Below are 22,926 nucleotides of genomic sequence, written 5' to 3' on the forward strand. Positions count from 1 at the left end.
GTTTTCTGTTGGATTTAAATGTGCAAACACTGCCTCTCTACCAGCTTAGGATGAGTTTTGATGGTATCTGTGTCAGCAGGGAGCTACATTTAACCATCCGCTATTCCCGCATGACAGCAGTGTCCTCAGTTGACCGGATCGCATTTTACAGCATGGCTCCAGATGCAAAGTCTGTCTCAAAGTTTTGTCTTGAAACAAGGTTTATCTTGAAACTAAAAAGGAAGGGAACGGTAAGTGACGGAAGTGATGTTGTAGGTGACGTCAGACGCCGGAGATTTTGGCGGAGAAAAAGCAAATGGTAGCATAGAGTTTAACAAAGGTTTTCCAAGCTTCAGTATTACCAAATATACTAATCAATTGTCATATAACTAACAACATCTGTTTTATCATCTCTAACACCCTGGAGGACAACGGGGAGAGTTTAGACGCTCTCCAAGATTACATCGACCGCTGTTTTCAAGATTTAGTAATGCATAAGGCCCAGAGTGCATCTTCCCCGGCCAAAATCGAGACGCCGTCATCGAAGAGAAGTCGCCAGGCAGACTCCCCCGGTACAACATCGCCTGCCGGCAAAGACATCGCAGAAATCCTGGAGTCAATCGACAAGCGATTGTCCAGTTTCGATGCGAGGCTGTCCCTGGTGGAGATTTTACACCGGGAATTTAAATCTCTGAGAGAATCCCTGGAATTCAGCCAGCGGCAGGTGGAAACGCTTGCCGCTGAAAATGCCACGCTACGGGAGTCTGTTAAATCTCTCACCGATAACGTGACCCAGCTAAACATTGAAAATAAAAAAATAAAAGAGTCCGTTATCGATCTACAAGCCCGTAGCATGAGAGATAATCTTGTGTTTTCTGGTATTCCAGAAACTGCCGGAGAGGACGCAGAGGCAACGGTGAAAACTTCATTAAAATCCACCTGAAGCTGCCGGAGGACACCGTAAAGAACATCGACTTCGATAGAGTACATCGCTTGGGGGGCGTGCGGTCGCGGACCGGGAGACCACGGCCTATTGTGGCCAAATTCAGTCAATTCAAACAGAAGGAACAGGTGAAGAGTCGCGGCAGAGAGCTGAAAGGAACGGACTTCAGCGTGAACGACCAGTTCCCCAAAGAGATCCTGGAACGACGCAAGGTCCTGTTCCCAGTTCGACGTAGCTTCATCCAGAAAGGCTCCCGTGCTGTCATCGCCGTGGACCGGCTCTACGTGGACGGACAGCTTTACCGCGACCTCGGCACCACACCGTGGTTATATTGACTGCACTCCAGATAAGAACCCGCTACACTCTTTTCTTATTCATTCACACTCTCTCCTTTAACATGAGTTTAAGCTAGTAATATCAATATGATGTCATAGCAGATATAACACCGTCACCCTCCGTCATTGCTTTAATTGGAATGTTTCCGTTTCGTTTCTTTTTTTTTTGTTGTCGCTCACAGTTCATGTGGTTTCTTTCTTTCTCTTGTCTTTCACTGCTGTGGTCACCTACTTCCCCACTCACCTACAAACAACACCCTCTATTTCTCCATATTTTCACAACACGATCACGCAAACACATCAGCTCAACGGCAGCACATTCACAACAGCCTCACAGCACGCACAGACTTGCAGGACACATAAGCAAGCCACGCTTGTTCATATTAGTGAATATTCACACACATAGTCAGACTTATGGAGTCTCTCACCACACTTCTTTTTCTCTTTCTATTTACAAACAAGGGATGTTTCCATATTCTCTCCACCTGTCTAAACGAAACACCCAGCATACATCATTAGACATACACGCACAATTAAGGGCATGCTGAGGTTTGTCACATGGAATGTAAATGGAGCTGGCACCAGAGGAAAGAGGTTAAAAATATTTAACCAGCTTAAAAAACTACAGGCAGATGTTGTTTTATTACAAGAAACTCACAGACCTGTCACAGGTTTAAATGAACTTAAAACACCTGAGTTTCCTAACGTGTTTGCAGCCGGTTATAATTCTAGACAAGCAGGAGGGGGAGATCTCAGCCTGGGCGTTTACCGTCTTATGTAGTCTGGAAGATGTGTGGATGGTGGGGTGGGTGCAGTTTTCTCTGTGGTGGGGTTGGGTGGACTGTCCAGGGCTCTGTGGAGCCGGGGGGCGCTACTGCACTGGGCCCCGGTCTGATGGGCCTGGGCCCCCCTTCCCTGGCGGGTCGCGGAGGGTGGGAGTGCCTACTGGGGTCAGCGGGGGAGCTGGCCCCAGGGAGGGGTTACCTGCCCCTCCCTTCCTTCCCTCCCCATCTCCAGCTGCCTCCCTCTTCCCGCTCCTCCACAACCACCCACACATGCAGGGCCTTGGAGTGGGGGTATGTCACCAGGGTGCAGAGGAGGCTACCCCCCCCTGTCCCCTTCTGGCTGCCTCTGCCTCAATTTTATCCCACAACTTAGACATTCACATTATTCACACTCTCATTACACATACATATAGGATCTTGGGGGTGGGCACAATCACGGAGTCCAAATCACCATCAGGGTGTATACCTCACCCCTGACATCGTTGCCCACCTCTCAATTTTAAATACACTTAGTCATTGAGGGCTAGCAGGAGGGACTATGCGCTTACCTGCTGCTCCTTGGCAGGTAGCTCCATGCCCTCCTGGGTTTTAATTGCACCTTAGAACACATATGCATCAACACTACAATGAGCGGGTGGAGGGAGGTTTGGAGTCTTCTCCCACCCCCATTCTCTGCGGCCTGCTGGAGCGGGAGGGCTAGTAGGAGGAGTTGGCCGTCCGACTGCGGTCTGGGGTGTGGGGCCTCCCTGCTGCTGCGGAGTCGGGGTGGTCTGCCTCTCCCCACCGCAGGGAAAAGGGTAACACCACCTGGGTCTGGGTGCAATTCCCCCCTCCAGGGGCAAGGGTACCTAGACCCGGTTTGTAGAGTACGCTTGGGGAGTGTGATTGTGTGTACAGCGTCTCTTTATGTCTGTCTCCACGTTGGTTGAGTGTGGAATGAGTGCATATGAGAGCATGAGGGTGGGAATGGATGTTTGTGTCTGTGTGTGCCTGTATGTCTGTGTCTATATGTCAGGTTGGGTATCAGACGCCACCTCTCTGGGGACACCTCAGGCCCTCCAAGGTTTGGAGGCCTATCTCCACCCACCACCACTTCCCCTGCCGGTGGCGGACTCCCTCAGGTGTCGGTGTGTTGGTGGTTCTTTGTGTCTGGGGGTGGGCGTCCGGGTACACACCGGCTCACTCCTTGGCGGCCGCTTGTCGGGGCCTGGGGCCTGGGGCTCGCTCGGGGCACCTTTGGAGGTGGGGTGGCCCCGGCCTCTCGGCCTGGGGCTCGGTCACTCAGGCGCAGCTGGGGGCCGGCGGAGCTCACGGGCGCGTCACTGCAACTCCCCCTGACTTCTGCTCCGCGGCTGCTGGGCGAGCCCTCATCTGGGACTCTCCTCAGCTCTTACTGGAACAGTGGCGCGGCTGCCCCTCTGTTGGTCTTCCATGGTCTCTTGTGTTCTGGGGGCCTCTGGATGTCTGGAGTTTTGATCTCCTCCATACCCGCTTCACACCCTGGAGGACGGGGCTGTGGCCCCCCCACACTCCCTAGCAGATCATTACATGGAGAAACCTTTGGAATGCAAGCATGCTGATCCACACAGGTATGCACACATGGGTATTCACAGACGAGGACTAAAGCTTTCTTGGCTGCTGCCTCAAAGCACACTGTGCGCTGTCTATCTTGCGTGCTGCACAATATCATTTATTATTTAGTAAATATTGATATCTATGACTAGCTAGTTTATTGTGATGGTGCTTTGTTTTCTCTATTATTATGTTGCTCTTTGTTGTTTGCTGTCTCCTCTGTTTGTTTGTTTTTTTGTTTGTTTGTTTTTTCTCCATACAGGTGACCCAGGAGTTCTTTTTTTTTTTCTCTCTCTCTTCCCCCCCCTTCTCACCGTCTCTTCTCCCCTTTGGTTTTCTTTCTTTCTCTCCCCCTCTTTCTCTCATTCATTCCCCCTGTCCTATTTATTAAAAAAAAAAAAAAAAAAAAAAAAAATGACAAAGGATGAACTGAAGCTCTGCCATCACGTAATGTCGCATACTGCTGTTTCTGATGTCATTTAGAAAAAGAAAAAAAAAGAAAAAAAAGAAAAGAAACTAAAAACAGCACTTTAAGATCAGGATATTTTAGTTGTTTAATGAAATGAATTTTTTCTAACTTCATCATCTGGCTGCAATGAACCACAGAAAACTTAAAGAGATTAGACACGTCATCACACATCTGTAGTCATTACAGAGGGTTTTAATTAAAGTTGTACTGCACTGTTTTTTTAATCCAGGTGCTTGGTTTAGGGCAGTGGTTCTGTGGCATGGACTTTTACATGGACCTTAAAACAATAATTCAAAACCAATTTTTTTTTTTTTTTAATGACTGGGAGATAAGAATTTAAGTTTCTGAAACAGAGAAGAAAAAGCTCGAGGACCCTCTCTTTACACAAATATTGACTCGGCCCCAACCTTAAAGCATTACCTTTGATGGCGTGATTAGTCATTTAGTATCAGCCAACACCAGGAGTGACCTTCGGACCCTGTTCAACACCTCTTAAGGGACCATTGGAGTTAATCACACAAAGTCAGCTGACCGCTGTGGATGTGTTTGAGCTGCTGCTATAGTTACTTTATTTGCAGACACAACAGAGGCAGCTTTCTCAGTGGTCCCATTCAGAGGTTTTTGGTCGTTTCTAACATTTTTCAGGGAAAGCTTAACACCTACTATTACTGAAAGCCAATACAGAGCTGGGTAAGGCTTGTGTTGTATCACTTGGGCAACACTGACAAGAAAGAAGAAGAAATACATTTGAGCTACAAACCATCCTGCCATGCACACTTTTTCTCACACCCCTATAAATTATATAAATGCCTATCAACCATAGCTATATATATATAGATATTTGAAATTGCACAATTATTTTAAATGAAGGAAAGCAGAACATCTCTGTTCAAGTACCGAATGTCCTGATGTGAAGAAAGCAATGGAAAAGCAACAGGGTGAAAAATATTTTCCAAAGATGTGGTAATAATTACACCTTACAGCATTTCCAGTCAACTCGTTACCTGAATAATATTTACAAGCGGCAACATGGCTAATTTCTATATGCAAAACAAGCACATGGATAATTAGCTAATCATTTCCTAATTATTGTTACAACTATTCATCCAAAATTCTGGCATCATCATGAAAAATGCTGTCAATTAAATGGAAAAACCTGATTAACAAACCACAAGTGTCTCTGCTGATCTGTCTGTTTGTCAACCATGACTGTCATGCAGTGCTATGCAGAGAGAGGAGATACTTAAGGTATCATTTGACATCTAAATTCTGAAAATTCAGCACTGTAGGCAGCGTACAGAGGGAGTAATTCTTCCAGAAAGGAAGGGGGCAGCATACTGTGACAAATATACTAGTTTATTCTTACATACTGAAGAAGAAGAAGTCGGAAGGCAACAAGGACAGGAAAAACTAAAAATAGCACAGCAAAAACCAAACTTTGTTCCACAGGGTAAAATGTTTGTAACTTACATTAAATGTTGGTGCTAACATAATGCCACAGAAACATTAGTAGACAACTCATCAACCATCCTAACAGTTTGTGTTTTATTTCATTTTGTGACTTGTCAACCAAATATAAGGTTTTAAATAAATGATGTGCCAACATGTCAGTGTTTAAAGACAAACCTATAATACAGGAATTAAATAAGTTCATGTTAAATTAATATTAAATATTGCATCAAATGTAAAGGAGTTAATGTCTAAGTACGTGGGATGATAATCTTGGACAGCTACCTAGGGATGGGTATCGGTATCCGGTGCCATGATGGCACGGTTCTGTCATAAACGGTAGTAACCAGACCGAAAAGCAGCGCACATTTGGGTGCTTTTTTTTCCTGAGATGTGATACACTTTGGATTCCAGCCAATCATTTTGCCTTTCCGAGGATAGTAGGCGGGCCCAGGTACATACGTTCTTTTAGAGCAGAGTTACAGATTAAAAACGCCCAAGGCGAAGTGGTCAAAGTCTGGCTGTACTTCACAGCAAAATATGCAAACTCAGCAGCCTGCAACAAGTGCTTTAAGCTGATACTGTCAAAGGAGGTAACACCTCGAATCTGATGAAACACCTGGCAACGCATAGCGTTTTTTTAAAAGCCGAGAAATGCACCGTATTTGATAGCTTGCTGCGAGACCTCACACCAAGCACATCTTCTGCGGGTGGGTTGCCTGTTATTGGTCCCGGAGTTAGCAACATCCCCCAAGAACCCGAAGAGGAGAGTCCTGGCCCCTAGCCCTGCCAGTGTAGCAGAAATGATGACAGGTGATGATGGCAGCAGCAGCTGTTCTTCTCTGCGTGAGTAGCTTAATGTTGTCCATGTGTAATTTATGTTGAGTAGGCTAACCACGTTATTACATTAATGCATGTAAGGTGAACTAGCAAACACCTCGTAGTTACATGCGGCTGTCCTCTTGTTTGATGGCAGATACTCCCTTCACCCTGGCCAAAAAAGCTAAAATGACCAAAGAAAAAGAGGGATACAGTTAAACATGAGAGGTTTTTGGAAAAAGTTTGTGTTCTTCATTCTTTAAGCACCGGTTCGAGCACTGTTTAAGCACCGTTTCAAAAGTACCGGCTTGGTACTGGTATCGGATAAAACCTAAACGATACCCATCCCTACAGCTACCTATATAGCACTTTTTAAACTCTATTTGAGCACTCAAAGCACTCTCTTACCACAAACGTTTTTCACACACATATTCATATAAGTACTTTATTTTTTTTAACCCACTCTGTTCACACAGAGTTCAGTATCTTGCCCAAGGATTCTTCAGCATGTACAATAGAGGAGCCACGTCCACCTCGTATTCATTGATATAAAATTGGGTATTGAGAAACATGTAATTCTGTGGCTAAGTTTCTACTAATACAATGGCAGGTCTGTGCTAAATCCCCGCACTTCAGTTTTACAGCACTTCTCATGCCTTGTTCTCTTGTTTTAAACCACTGATATGGCGGCAGACCATTTATGATGTAATCAGTTTCTGAAGCACAACCAAAGATTTCCCAACTTTTTAGATTAGATCAATTTTATTCATCCAATGTCAATTAAACATTTACTGATGGCAGTTACAAATAACCATTGGTGACAAAAGCTAAATATGTTGCAATCTCATCTTAAAGATGAAGTGGCTACCAGCAGAAACAAAGGATACCTCTGGATTACATATGACCCAGATTCAAATACATCAGGTGGTGACCCACACAAACAAGGACTTGAATGTCCACTAGCAACCAACTTTCACCTACAAAGCGATGGGCTAAGAGTGGGTATATTATTAAGGTTAATCTCATTAAGTGAAAATTGATGTGATGTGATGTCTTTTAGACCCCATTCCTACAAAACTGCTCAAAGAAGTCATGCCATTAATTAATTCTTCGATCTTAAATATGATCAACCTATCTCTAATAATCGGCTATGTACCACAGGCCTTCAAGCTGGCTGTAGTTAAACCTTTACTCAAAAAGCCATCTCTAGACCCAGCAGTCTTAGCTAATTATAGGCCAATCTCCAACCTTCCTTTCATATCAAAAATCCTTGAAAGAGTAGTTGTCAAACAGCTAGCCAGTGTTGGGGAGTAACGAAATACATGTACCGCCCTTACGTATTTAAAATACAAAATATGAGTAACTGTATTCCGTTACAGTTACCGTTTAAAAAGGTGGTATTTAGAATACAGTTACTTTGTTGAAATAAATGGATTACACGGCGGTACTTTCCTGTTTCATATTGTGGCGGGTCAGGACTGTTTGGGTTTTGTTTGACAGCAACGTTCTGTTGTTCCAGGTGGCAGCGTTACGGTTGCCATGGTTACAGGGTGACGCTCTTTCTCTGCGTGTTTCTTGGGTGAGAGAGCGGCTTTTTGTTGTTGTTGTGCTAAGCTAATAGGCAGAATGCTACATGCTCTAAAGAATGTAGCCTCATGGGCAGTGTAGTCCGTGCTGCAGGGAGAATGGACTGCCATACCCGTTATGTGTCTGTGAGCGCGAGGAGGGAGAAAAAGGAGAGTGGAAAAGTACGAGTTAACATCGAGCAGAAACAGGAGCTGGAAGCATGTAAATATAATAATAACCACTGCAGCCAAGAAGAATGCCTGACGAGCCCAGTTGTAAGTAAGCTATTAAGACTCGATTGTACGCTGTGTTCGTGTTTTCCTTCAAAACAATAAGTTCCGTTGGAGCAGCCTTTCAACGCCTCTCTCTGTCTCTCGCTAGAAAAGTTGACCCAGACAACAAGGTAAAGCTAGTTTTCGGCTACGAGCCCGACAGGGAACCAGACGTATTAGCCAGAGGTCCCTTTAATATGGTTCGGAGCCGCAGACCTTCAGTAACAGTAATAAATCACAGCAATAGTACATTCACGTAGTTGTAAAAAGCATGATAATATATTAAGTAATCCAAAGTATTCAGAATACGTTACTCTCATTGAGTAACGTAACGGAATACGTTACAGAATACATTTTGGGGCATGTATTCTGTAATCTGTAATGGAATACATTTTAAAAGTAACCTTCCCAACACTGCAGCTAACAGATCATCTGCAGAGGAATGGCTTATTTGAAGAGTTTCAGTCAGGTTTCAGAGCTCATCACAGCACAGAAACAGCTTTAGTGAAGGTTACAAATGATCCTCTTATGGCCTCTGACAGTGGACCCATCTCTGTGCTTGTCCTGCTAGACCTCAGTGCAGCGTTCGATACTGTCGACCATAATATTCTATTAGCGTGATTAGAACATGCTGTAGGTATTACAGGTACTGCACTGCAGTGGTTTGTATCATATCTATCTAATAGACTCCAATTAGTGCATGTAAATGGAGAGTCCTCTTCACACACTGAGGTTAATTATGGAGTCCCACAGGGTTCAGTGCTAGGACCAATTCTGTTTACATTATACATGCTTCCCTTAGGCAGTATCATTAGAAGACATAGCATACATTTTCACTGCTATGCAGATGACACCCGGCTCTATCTATCTGTGAAGCGAGATAACACACACCAATTAGTTAAACTGCAGGAATGTCTTAAAGACATAAAGACCTGGATGGCCGCTAACTTTCTGCTTCTTAATTCAGATAAAACTGAAGTTATTGTACTCGGCCCTGAAAATCTTAGAAATATGGTATCTAACCAGATTCTTACTCTGGATGGCATTACCTTGGCCTCCAGTAACGCTGTGAGGAACCTTGGAGTCATTTTTGACCAGGATATGTCCTTCAACGCACATATTAAACAAATATGTAGGACTGCGTTCTTCCATTTGCGCAACATCTCTAAAGGTAGAAATATCCTGTCTCAGAGTGACGCTGAAAAAAACTAGTTCATGCATTTATTACTTCCAGGCTGGACTACTGTAATTCATTATTATCAGGATGTCCAAAAAACTCGCTGAAAAGCCTTCAGTTAATCCAAAATGCTGCAGCAAGAGTACTGACAGGGACTAGAAAGAGAGAGCATATTTCTCCTGTTTTGACTTCCCTTCATTGGCTTCCTGTTAAATCCAGAATTGAATTCAAAATCCTGCTCCTCACATACAAGGTCTTAAATAATCAGGCCCCATCTTATCTTAATGACCTTGTAGTACCATATCACCCTATTAGAGCACTTCTCTCTCGCACTGCAGGCCTACTTGTTGTTCCTAGAGTATTTAAAAGTAGAATGGGAGGGAGAGCCTTCAGTTTTCAGGCCCCTCTTCTGTGGAACCAGCTTCCAGTTTGGATTCGGGAGACAGACACTATCTCTACTTTTAAGATTAGGCTTAAAACTTTCCTTTTTGCTAAAGCATATAGTTAGGGCTGGACCAGGTGACCCTGAATCCTTAGTTATGCTGCAATAGACGTAGGCTGCCGGGGATTCCCACGATGCATTGAGTTTTTCCTTTCCAGTCCCCTTTCTCACTATGTGTTAATAGACCTCTCTGCATTGAATCATATCTGTTATTAACCTCTGTCTCTCTTCCACAGCATGTCTTTTATCCTGTCTTCCTTCTCTCACCCCAACCGGTCGCAGCAGATGGCCCCGCCCCTCCCTGAGCCTGGTTCTGCCGGAGGTTTCTTCCTGTTAAAAGGGAGTTTTTCCTTCCCACTGTCGCCAAAGTCCTTGCTCATAGGGGGTCATATGATTGTTGGGTTTTTCTCTGTATCTATGAAGCGCCTTGAGGTGACTTTTGTTGTGATTTGGCGCTATATAAATAAAATTGAATTGAATCTTACTACAAACCGCTAAAACTAAAAATCAACTTCTTACCTAACAGCTACTAACTACTCTAGCTTTAGCTTCTTTGCTATCCTGCACTAATTCACATTTTTTTCCACTTCACTTCTGCTCTTTTCAGCTTCTTTTCTTACTGCATAGCACAGGAAGTGGGGCGGCTTTTTAAACATGGGAAGAAGGGAAGTGATCAGGGGTGGGTTTGATGCTTATCAGTGGGTATGACACAGCTGTGGGGCTAGACAGCATGCTGGTTATGGAGGTCAAAATATGTTATAATTACCACAGCTAAGTCTCAGGGCAAAGGGAGCAGCTGGTGCCAAGACCCCCAGCCGGGGGCTCTACTTCTATGGGCACAGTAGTTTGGCTGATGAAGTGTGTCTCAATGCCACCGGCTCACACTGAAGGGCAGCACTCTGAGTCATGAGTCATTCTCTGAGTGATCATGTGTCACGTTATTCGTTTCAGAAAAAAAGAAACCAAAGTTACTGTCAGATGTATTAACAACCCTGCTTTTCTTCAGAGATAAGAGTCATAAAGCATGTGGAAATGTTACAGCTGCCTAGCAACACAAAGAACTCTAGAGAAAACCTGCTTCAAATTTTTAATTTGAATAAGTAACTGGCTAAGAAGAAAACTACTGGAAACAACAAGCAATCTGTCATCCTCAACACTTGGCTTGAACTCGAGAAAACGTACAACCACTGCAACCAATGAATCCAATCCAACTTTAATTATTGAGCACTTTAAAAACAACACGGTTGACCAAAAAATTGTGATAAAAGTTAAAAACTATACATTAAACAGACAAAGAAAGTTAAATAACAATAAAATAAATAAATAATAATGACTACCAGCTAACTCTGGTACTACTCCTAAAACTCCTTGGAAAAAAGGTGTGTTTTTAAAAATGATTGAAAAAACTCAAGTGTTGGTGCCAACCTAATATGGAGGGGCTGCTTATTCCGTAATTTGAGGGCCACAACAGTGAACAACAAAATGAAAACAAACAAACCAACAAAAAAATTCCATAATTTGCAAAAAACAACTATTCTGGTTCAGATTCTAATAAATCCACACACCCTGAGAAACAATAATACCTTTTCAGACTGTTCTCTTAGAGTAGAGGTATCAACATGAGGCAAGTCAGAAGACTCAGGCCGAGTCACGGGTGTCATTATGTACCAGCGCTGACGATATCTGTCATATTTAAAAATAATTTAATTTAATAATTTAATAATAATAAAGTTAACTGCATTAAAATTGCACATAAAATCATAACTAATCCATGTTTAGGGTTACAGACTCACTCTGAATTTCATTCAGCCCTTTCATTTTTCAGAGACTACACTGCTAAAGCAATAGAGCTGTTCGATATAACGATATATATCGGATGACGATATAAAAACGTCTATCGTTTCATTTTACGCTACCGTTTGTTTCATGGTGTCGCAAAATAAACTGTTTACGGCAATATTTTTTCATTATTTCTTAAAGTTCTCTCTTTCTCTTATATTTAATATAACCACACTACAGACAGACAAGCACTTGTTTTTATGCGTTGTCGTTAGCAACAACAATGTTAAAACCACCGCGTGTCTGCTTGTTTATTTTCCACATAAACCTTTCACAATAAAGCTCAAGATCCTGTTGAGACTTTTCAAAATAAACTGAATCACGTGAAAGAGTATGCAGATTATTTACGGATGAGAAGCAAGAAAGAGCCGCCACGTGCTAAAAAATAAACCTTAGACTCAAACGTTAGAACAGGCTTTTCCCTGCAGCATGCCGTGTAATAAATACAAAGAAAACGGCGGCCGTTACAACTTATGTCTAAAAATATATAGTTTCATGCATCAGTTAAAACACTCGACTCCAGCTACATGACGCGCCGCTGGAAACACTTCACGTAAGTCGAGCTGCCCGAGATTCACAGAATTTACAGAGAATGTTACATTTTTGTGATTTAAATCGTTATCGGACGATAGATGTCTTAATATCGGGATATGAGATTTTGGTCATATCGCACAGCCCTATAAAGCAAGATGCTCGCTAAAAGCTTTCACCTTTCTTCTGTTGTTACTTCTCTTCCAATCCAGTAAACCAGACTGAGTCACTCACACAGGTGCAGGTAGACTGGTGTTATTATGCAGACTGCTGAGGAATTATTGTAATTACCGCTTTGTTTTCTGTAGTCACTGTAGTCTGATGCATTTTTGGAATTAAAACAGATATACTGAGACTGACGTCTGGGTCACAGGCAGGAGGAGAAACCCAAATTAGAGAAATGAGAAAAGCCTTGCCACTAACTAAACAGTACAAAATGTATAAAAATTGATATAGTGAAAAATTCATAGTGCCTTTTATTGCATGGAGTTTAAGATATAAGAGTTTACCTGCGTCACCTGATCTTTCACTGAAATCAAAAACCCACTGAAGACTCTGTGACCCCTTCACGCCCCATGGCTTTTCTTTCCCTTAAATTTTCTTAATAAATTCACAGCCAAACGGTTTGATGCTCTATGTACAAGTGAAGACACGCCCAGGATGGAACAAACATGGCTGTAAAACCGAAAGCAATGCCAGAAAAAAAAAAAAAAAAAAGCAGAATTAATCATCTAAGTGTGAGATTGAATGAGTGAAGGAGTGGAACATTTGCTGGCTGTGCAAAAAAGCAGCAGAAATTGCAAACAAAAAAAACGTCACCATGTGATCAACAAAACCACAGTTCTTACAAACAGGATAAAACATGAGTGTGCAAGTGCTTGTGTGTGTGTTCTTGTGGGTACACCATGTGGCGTGCTTTCTTTACACAAAGCCAATGGTTTGTATTACCGCAGATGATGGTTGGGTTACAGTGAATGTTTGCTCTCCTGCTTTGTTGGAAGCTAAGCTAACATCCACTAATGTCATCTGAGAAACAAAAGAACGACACAGTTTTACATCTGATTGCTCTCAAGTGACTTCTGTGAAATGACTAACTTCCTGATTCACAGTTTCTGTTCATTCTTGCTGTCATGCAACTTTACATTTTATTTTCCAGTGTTTGATTGAGTCCCACATGAGATAAGATGTACTTGCAAGCTATGAAATACAGCAACATTTCATAAACCATGCTGCCAAGATCTATAACTTACTCTCTGTTATGGCTGCACGATTAATCGTTAGAAAATCGCGATCTCAATTCATACTTATGTGCGATCTCATTTCCAAATGACAACTATTAAAAAAAAAAAAAAAAAAAGACGATGACGATTGTATTGTACGCATTTTGATCCGGGACGTACTCTGCATGAAAACAAGCGCTCACTCTTCCTGCTCAACAAATGACAAGGGCGGAGCCTTATACCACGTGATACAGAAGCTGTGCCGTGTGATGCTAAAATTAGCAGGGAAAAAACAACGGAGAGCACTTAAGGGATGACGAGAAAGTGACAGGAGAAAATCCGTCCCGGTTAACCACCCAAACATCAATAACGGGAACCTTATACAGCGCTTCCCTACTCCCGAACTCCCGCAGGCACAAAGAAATTAAGGAGGCTATCACTTATCACCTGACCAAAGATATGGCTCCCATCAACACTGTGCAAAAGAGGGATTTAGGAAAATGATCAACACCCTAGACAAACGCTACACAGTGCCGTCCCGCAACTATTTTTCTATTGTTGCACTACATTTTTCGGCAACAACAAAGTGTGAGACATTTGTTGTTTTTAATGTTTATTTATTGTTTTTATGTTCAGTCTCAACTGTTACAAAGTTGATGTGCAGTTAATAAGTGCAATAAATATTTATACTGGAAAAGAGAATCGTGAGAGAATCGTGATCTCAATTCTAAGCCAAAAAAAATCGTGATTCTCATTTTATGCAAAATCGTGCAGCCCTACTCTCTGTTCTCAGACTCAACAACAGAATATACAGTGTACTTTAGTTTGAAATACAAGATTAAATAAATACATAAATAAATATCTTACAACAATCGCACCAGCAATTGTGAATGTGTGCTGTTGTAAATACTTAGCTAAAAAGTAACTTGACAATTTTCAACAGGCTTTATAAAATGAGATCCGGTCATTCAGAAACCAGGCTTTACTTCAAACCACAAAGACTGTCCCTTTCCTTTAATATCCCAGGCCCTGCTTTACAGAAGCCAAGGTCAATCCTGTCCAAAAAAACAGTGACCTTGGAATTAGCCTGGGAAGGAAATGAGACCTGACAGCTGTAGATATTTTCCCATCAGAACAATATGTACTAACACCACCCTGTTCCCAGGTCTTCCAGTAATGGGGAGATAATGAAAAGCAGCACTGGGCTTTCAACCAATCCTAAAAGCCCAAACAAGCTTGAGCCAACGTGACATGATGGTCTAAAGATAAAGGTCTCTTTTCCAGTCTCCATTCAGAAGTACATGACAAAAGTAGTGGTGGGTTGCTGGCTTTGAGCTGCCATCACTCTTCTCACCTGGGAGCCTCAAAACAAGCGCGGTCTGACTCAAACTAACTGCAGTCACACTCGGGCAGATTGATGAAGGTCTGCAAGAAAATGTAGTCTCATTCAATGTAGCAATAGGGGACTCAACTCCTCTGGCTGCCACCTGGCTGAACTTTGGTCATATGAACATGTCCAAAGGCTTGGTATGAACCAAGGCTGCTCAATTTCTGTTTCAAATCTTTGAGGTTCTAGATGGACTCTGACGTCCCACTGACTCAGTTTTAATGCTGTCTTAAAGCAGCAAAGTCATTTTGAAGATGGCAGCTGACTGTGAGTAGTCACAAACCGGGTCCCTGTTTTCAAAATAACCACGATGACACCTCAAGTTCACTGCGCACAGTCGCAATAATTTTGGTTGTGATGCCATCGTGTTCCTTAATGCATTAGACCCCACCGTTTTCAAATAAATCATTAACAACTAAAAAAATGATCAAAGCTAAATTTTAGTTAAATAGCAATCAGTATGACAAATTCTATCTCATATTTCCTTTATCTGCAAAACTCAAATACATTCATGTGGTAGCTTCATACCCTTTCAAATTCAATAGGTAGGTTTCAACTGGGCAGGAGTGTTAAGTTCAACATTATGTGTAAAAAATGTGTACAAGCGGCTATTTCATGCATTTCCATCCACACATTCATGATTCTGCTATTACAACTGTCTACCTGAGCATCCTAATCAATGGAAACCATTAGACAGTGTTTCTATCATCAATAATTGAGTGAGGCTAAGAATTTGGCCTCAGCAATATCCAGCACTCTAGAAAGCTTGTATTTGTCTATTATAACCCCTCAGTGTTATTTCACATCACTGCTCGGTAACAGTACACACCAGATTCACAGTGCAATTTCAATTTAAGTCTTACAAATGGCTCACAAGGGTCATACAGTGCCAGCATCTACTGGGTGTATGTAATGGATAGTATGAGCAGTGTATTGGCCCAGAAAACATAAAATCAAAACTTTATTGATATAATGCACACAGCATAAATACAGGTCACACAATCCAGCTCTGACAAACAAGCCTGCTGTTTTTCTAGTGCAAAATTTCTCAGGAAGGATTCTTCCTTGAATGGGCGTTGTTGATGTTTGAGGCAGGAAACAGCAGTGGTCATGAGCACTGAAGTGAAGAGAAAATCAACAGATGACTGAAGAGAAGCAATATCATAGTGTTTTCAACTGCTGCATTAGTACACAAACAACAGAGACCAAATATTTGACTCACTTGCTTAGTTTAGCAATGAGGATAAAAACTTTTCAAGTAAAAAAGGTTTGCTGTTTTCTTGTTTGGATCCTTGTGTATATTTTTATTTGGGTGAAACTGTCAGAAGAAAAGGTCCCAGGAGTAAACCCAATCTTAATCTGCACCATTACTGCAATTACATGTAACGCATGTGGAAATGGGGGAAACTATCATCCACATCAGACATCCTTAATCAGATAAGTGCAGATAATGGATTAGACAGAGAACAGAATCTGAGCGACCAGACGACACAAGATTTACAGTAATGAAGCCAAATGGCTCAGTTCTATTCTCTCCTCGGGAACGATACCCAAAACAGGAAATTGTCACCCCCAAACAAACCACACACTTCAGCTTAATTCAAGTCATCTGACTGATGCAATGATCAGCAGGCTCTATCGAGAGGGCATGATGTCACTGGACACATAATGCAGACTCAGCATTTACAGTACATTAGCAGTGCTCGCTGAAAGCCCAAGATGGAGAAGAGTCTTCTCAGCTGGAGCACTTTTGCTAAGAGATCAGTGGAGGAGCCAGTTTAAGGGGCTTAAGTAAGATTAAAAAAAAGCTCCTGAAACGTCCCATGCTACAAACAGATATAAACAGTCACAGCAGATCGTACACATTTTTTTAATTTGCAGTGAAAGAAATGAAAATGAAGATGTTGGAAAAAGTAAATGCATTTTTCTGAGTGCAGATAACTGAAAGCACACTGTGGTCTCGCACTTTGCTAAGAAAACTACAGGGAGATGAAACCAGATTGACAGACCACCACATCAAACACCTGTCTGCATGCTCTTCTTAGCACCGAGGACTCTTATTGAGCTTTTCGCTTGCCTCGGAGAAACTCTCCTACTGTCTGCATGCTTCAAGGACAGCCTACATCCAGCCAGCAGAGCAGGGTTTAATTTGGGGAACGACAGCCGGTGTCAGATAGAGACGAGCTGCCGCTGTTACACCTTACAGTGTAACAAAGCTCAACGGGAGCTTTTGACCTCTGCTGCAAACCCATCTGCTTGAGGTCATTCTGTGCATTATGGCAAATTAATCTCACTATGTCAGGTGTAAGGGGTGACTGTGGAATGAACAGAAAGACAGGAGGCTGACCTGGAGGTGGCAGTTGAAGATGCTAAGATTTTCACTGGGAGTGAGCAGAAGGGAAAGGATTAGAAATTACTACATCAGAGCGACTGCTCAGGCTGAGCAGAGGTAAGGCTGGGATAGCGTAGACATGTGGGGAGGAGTAATATTCATCAACAAAGGATGATGAATATAGAGCTGCCAGGCAGGAAGAAAAGGAAAAGACCACAGAGAAGATGCAGGGATGTAGTGAAGGAGGGATAGTATGACAGAGGATGATGCAAGGAGTAGGGTGAGATGGAGGCAGGTGGAGCAGCCAAAAGAAGAAGAAGAAGAAGGTGCACAACATGCAGGAAATGTGGCCAAATAACTTTACAAGAATTTAAATTGATTTCAATTTCATTTCAATTTCACTGGATTTGTCTAGGATCTCATACCCGATGCATTTTTGCCTTTCCTGTGCGGTCCTTGTGGATGCTGTGCAAAGGAAACCGGGTCCGATGCACTCTTTGCACCTAAAGGCGTCCCATGGTGAGATCAGGTTACCCTTGCTAGACAGACTTTCCAGTCAAAATTTAAAAAAAAAAAAAAAAAAAAAAAAGGCCACCTCACCAAGGCTCAACTCCCTGCCAGAAAACCATGGGTTCCTCACTTCCTCCATCTCTCCCCATCTTTTACAGGTAAGATTAATTTGAATAATATTTAGGTTAAGCAGCTGCATTATGTTTGTGGAATTAAGGAATAATCGAGATTATACTGATCATGGCGATGGATAAACTTATGAATTTTTGCTATTTGCAATTCAAATGTTCGGCCTGTAGTGCTATTTGCCCTCCCTCCTTGTTTTGGTGCGACTTTCCGAGTTCTAGCCTGCAGACACGCGAGGCTCCGCACATCAAACCAGTGTAGATCAGTGGATAAACTGCACTGCAGGCTATTTAAACTTTGTAAAATACAAGACGCAAGGGGACATATTCCCAGAGTTTCACCCTGTCAATTAACATACCACTGTGCAGGGACACCCACTGTAAGAAGAGCTTTCAGTCAAGATGATGACTGCTCTTCCTTATCTGGGAAGATTACCCTCGAGGATCTCTTTACACACAATGGATTCTTTGTGTCTTTCCAGGAGCTGCTTCCCACTTAGCCCACTTTATTCCCATTATTAACAGTTTCTTCAAGTTTGTCTAAATTAATAAACATTTCCAAATCGTTTTTATTTGACGCTTGTATACTGAAAATGCTCCCAGATGACTAACACCTGATGTTCTGCCTTTTTTTTTGGGGGGGGGGGGGGGGGGGGGGGGATTTCTGTCAAATTCGAGGGTTCTTCAAAAACAAAACACAAGGAAGCAACATGTTGCAACAAGCAGGATGTGTGCTTTAAACGGCCTGATAAGAGTACCAAACAGCTGAGCTGGCACAGACAACAACAGCGGCGGTGGCTGCTGGTGTCGTGTGGGAAACGCTCGGTCCACTCCCAGAACAGCGGCGCAAAATCCCCAATACATGTCCGACGCGACCGCACAGTGTGGTGCCTTGAACAGACGAAAAAGAAAAGCCACAGCTGCGCGGTGCTCTGCTCTCCCCCACGTCCACCATCACCGAGGAAAAGTTTATGTACACCAAGCCTACATGCGCGCCTCGCTGAGCCTGACTGAGAGAGGCACGCTGGGAGGAAGAAACGCTCCTCTCCGTCTTCTGGGTTTCGCTGACGGACAGCTTACCTTTGAAATGCAGCGACTCGGTGGTTCGTATCTTCACCGTCCCGCTTATAGACTCCCCCGGACCGTAAACCACCTTGTTGTTGGTAAAAGTAATATCAAATTCCTGAAGCTTTCCCATGGCTCTGCTCCTCACTACTCCGCTACTTCCTCAGCTCTGCGTATCTCTGATGCTGCGCTCTCACCTGCTGCCGCGAGCTCCCTCCTCCCCACCTTCCTCACTCGCACGCCCGTGACGTCACGTTGACCTTTGATAACAGATGCGCTCATGTGTGGTTTAAGAGAAGATGATTGTTTGATATTGTAAATAAATGACCAGACTTATTTTTTATTTATTTATAATATCAACTATAGACAATAAAGCAGGAACCTTCAGGGCTGTGAAGTTCCAATAACTGCAGTTCCTTTACTGGCCACTAGAGGCTACAAATGTGAGTCAATTTCCCATGTAACAAATGCCCAACTTTACAGCATTACAAAGCATGTTTTCAGCACTGTGTTTTGACTATTGCCCCCTGCTAAGAATTGTACAGTGAGCAAATTCATTTATAACTCATGAATCAGGTCACTGGAGCAGCTTGATGTGTTTGCTAGGCCACCTCCACTATCTCGCGTCACTGAGCTGGACCTCTTGACCATGCATGCGGTGTTGGTGTCTTTTGGAGGATTTTAAAACACTTTTTTGGGTCAAATATTCTTGGACACAGATCATCCAGGTAGTTTCTCCTCTGGTTTTCTTGCCTCAAAGTTGTTGTTTTTTTAATTTTTGAATAGTATTAATTAGTATGGTTGTGCTTGTGCTTGTGCGTCATTCACAAGGGCAAGAATGGTGAGAATAAATGGATGTCACAAAACAGCCACGAGCATTCATATTCATTACAGGCCTGATAGTTGAGTGAGGCACGATAGTTCCCATTGAATATCCAACACTGTCTTTGTTTGAGTTATCATTCCTAATTAAATGTAACACTGGTATTAACCCCCTAATCTATCTGCTTTTTAACTAAATGTTAATTTTTATTTATTTTAAAGTTTACTTATTTATATCTGTGTTCACCCATATCCACCCAATTTATGTTCCCAAACTAATTATTTATTTATTTATTCATATAAGGTCTACTAATTAAAAATGTGTTAAAGCATCAGTATATTGCCTTTGGTTAATTAGTGACAGAATTAAAAGAAATGCCGTTTTTTGCAGGTAAACGATGATGCAGTGTAGATTTGTGTTTTCTCTTTAAATCTTGACACTTCCACAATGAATAAAAGTATAGTATCATTATTGTAAACAGTATTTTGTAGGTGAAAAATCTGAGGAAACGTTGCAAACAAAACATTTAAAAAATCTGTTTTGTTTTTTGTTCTTTGTTTTTAAATTTTCTTTGTTTTGTTTTGTTGTCTCCCTGAATGGCCCTTTAGGGATTTAACAACACTTGCAAGTGTTTTATCCTGCTGGATAAAAATGAAAATTACCACTTGTGCAAATGACATTCTACCTGCTGGGTTGTTTAAAAATGCTCTCTCTGCCATTGGCCCCTCTATTGTAGAGATATGCAATGCCTCACTTTTAACAGGTGTGGTCCCTACGTTCTGTAAGCATGCTGTTGTTGAGCCGATATTAAAAAAGAGCAGTTTGGATCCAACTCAGCTTAAGAATTATAGGCCTATCTCCAAGCTCCCATTATTGTCGAAAATTCTGGAAAAAGTAGTTGCAGATCAGCTTACCGCTTTTTTAGAAAAACATGACATTTATGACAAATTTCAGTCGGGTTTCCGTAAAAGTCACTCAACAGAAACCGCATTACTTAATAATAATGGATTGGATTTATATAGCGCTTTTCAAGGCACCCAAAGCGCTTTACCATACCACTATTCATTCACACACACTGGTGGAGGCAAGCTACAGTTGTAGCCACAGCTGCCCTGGGGCAGACTGACAGAAGCGAGGCTGCCATATCGCGCCATCGGCCCCTCTGGCCAACACCAGTAGGCAAGTAGGGTAAAGTGTCTTGCCCAAGGACACAACGACCAGGACAGAGAGCCCAGGGATCGAACCGGCGACCTTCCGGTTACAGATGCGATTCCCAACCCCCTGAGCCACGGTCGCCCCATTAAAGTCTCTAGTGACATTATGATGTCAGCTGACTCCGGAGCATCCTCCATCATGGTTTTGTTGGAGTTGACATCTGCCTTTGACACCATTGACCATACCATCCTGATTAACAGGCTCCGGGACGTAGTCGGTGTGTCCGGTCTGGCTTTGAAGTGGTTTCAGTCGTACCTCTCCAACAGATCTTTTAGTGTTTTTGCAAATCAGTTTATGTCACATTCTAAGGATCTGACTTGTGGGGTACGGCAGGGTTCAGTTCTGGGTCCTATTCTTTGTCTTTTGTACATGTTACCTCTAGGACTTATAATTAGGCAGTTCCCTGAGGTGTCTTATCACTTCTATGCTGATGATATTCTGCTCTATTGCTCTTTTAAGCCGATGGAAGTCCTGTCCTCTTTAATTAAATGTTTAGCTTCCATTGAACAGTGGCTCGGGGACAACTATTTACAGTTGAACTCTGAGAAGAACATTAATTATTGCCCCCGACAACCAGATATCTCTAATCAAACAGCATCTTGGTTCTCTTGGCTCAGCTGTTCACCCGAGCCTCAGGTGTGATCTTTGATTCTGTCATGTCCCTAGAACAACACTCTCGCCAGTCAATTAGGAACTGCCTTTTTCAGCTAAGAAACATCTGGGGACTGTGAACTTTGCTATCTAAATCTGAGTTAGAAATGGTTATTCATGCTTTTATTTAATCTCGCTTAGATTATTGTAACAGTCTTTATCTTTGTTTGAGCAAAAGGAATCAGTTAGTCCAGAATGCTGCTGCAAGGCTTTTAACTAAGACACGAAAACGAGAGCACATTACACCAGTGTTACGTTCATTACACTGGCTTCCAGTACATTTTAGAATTCATTTTAAAAATCTTGGTACTGACTTTTAAAGCTTTGAATTGTGATGCCCCTGCCTACATTTCTGATCTTTTAGAACCCCACGCTCCCTCTCGCAGCCTGAGATCATCTAATCAAAGGCTGTTGGTAGTCCCACAAACTTGTTTTAAGACCAGAGGAGATAGATCTTTCAGAGCGGTGGCCCGCAGGTTGTGGAATGCTCTCCCTCCATTTTTATGTTGCCTTGATTGTATTTATTCTTTTAAAAAGCAGCTTAAGACTCTTAAGGCTTTTAATTAGATTTGTATGTTTGATTATTGATGTATTTTATGTATTTCTGTTTTTACATTACTGTGAAGCACTTTGTGGTTTTTATCCTGTGAAAGGTGCTATGTAAATAAATTGATTTGATTTGTTGTTGTTGTGTGAACCATCTTCTAGAGATAACTGCTAGAATACCTCTATGAATGAAAGAAAGCTGAAAATGTCTGTATGGTACTTTCCAGAAAGGAGGTTGCATCACAGTGTCTGAGAAATTTCCAAAGAAGAGCTGCATTCCTGAACTTCGCATGTACTGAAGTACACCACAACACAAAAGAAAGCTGCTGGGGCTCTCTTATTTGTGCTTCCTGCCTGAATCAGTGTGCGGCAGTAATATGAGTGAATAGTCATTTGGGCATACGCAACAAGTAGACAGAGGCTACATGTGAAAAAATATAAGGTTTCTGGAAAGTCTTTGGCCCAAGAAGAACAAATCATCCAATTTGAACAAAATAGTTCACTGACACTGACAACACACTCCTCAAAATTTGCATAATTTTGATTTGGTTTCTTTCCCTATAACAAAGTTGAAACGCACAAAACCCAAGAGGAGAATTAGCATGAATTCAAATTAAAACCCTCCCCACTGCTCGCACAGTTTCTGTTTCAGTGCATACTTCCTCTCTCTGAGACGGTACTTCCCATCCCTGACTATACTTCCTGTCTCATTGTGTAGCTTCAGTGATGTGATTAGAGCTGTATATGTAAATGTTTTGATCGCGTTTGTGTATAAAAGGCTCACAGATAAGACCGTCTGTACTGTATACACAGTTTTTTTTCAAGAGGCTTAATGTGTTGCATTTACCACAACAGAAAAAATATCGTTCCTCTT

The 22,926-nt window shown here is 42.3% G+C and overlaps 1 protein-coding gene across 1 annotated transcript in view; it reads right to left on the reverse strand.

Moving 5' to 3' along the window:
* Window positions 1-19,034, reverse strand: part of arrdc1b (arrestin domain containing 1b) — a 49,647-nt gene extending 30,613 nt beyond the window's left edge. The window contains exon 1 of the mRNA XM_085279048.1: window positions 18,833-19,034. Within this exon, the coding sequence (XP_085135174.1) occupies window positions 18,833-18,950 (118 nt within the window). The 5' untranslated portion in view covers window positions 18,951-19,034. The remainder of the gene's footprint in view (window positions 1-18,832) is intronic.
* Window positions 19,035-22,926: the final 3,892 nt, after the last annotated feature.

Source organism: Mchenga conophoros, linkage group LG7 (genome assembly GCF_057382185.1).
Source record: "Mchenga conophoros isolate Kocher_MC1m ecotype Shallow Benthic linkage group LG7, M_conophoros_male_GT1.1, whole genome shotgun sequence".
Lineage (NCBI taxonomy): Eukaryota > Metazoa > Chordata > Actinopteri > Cichliformes > Cichlidae > Mchenga > Mchenga conophoros.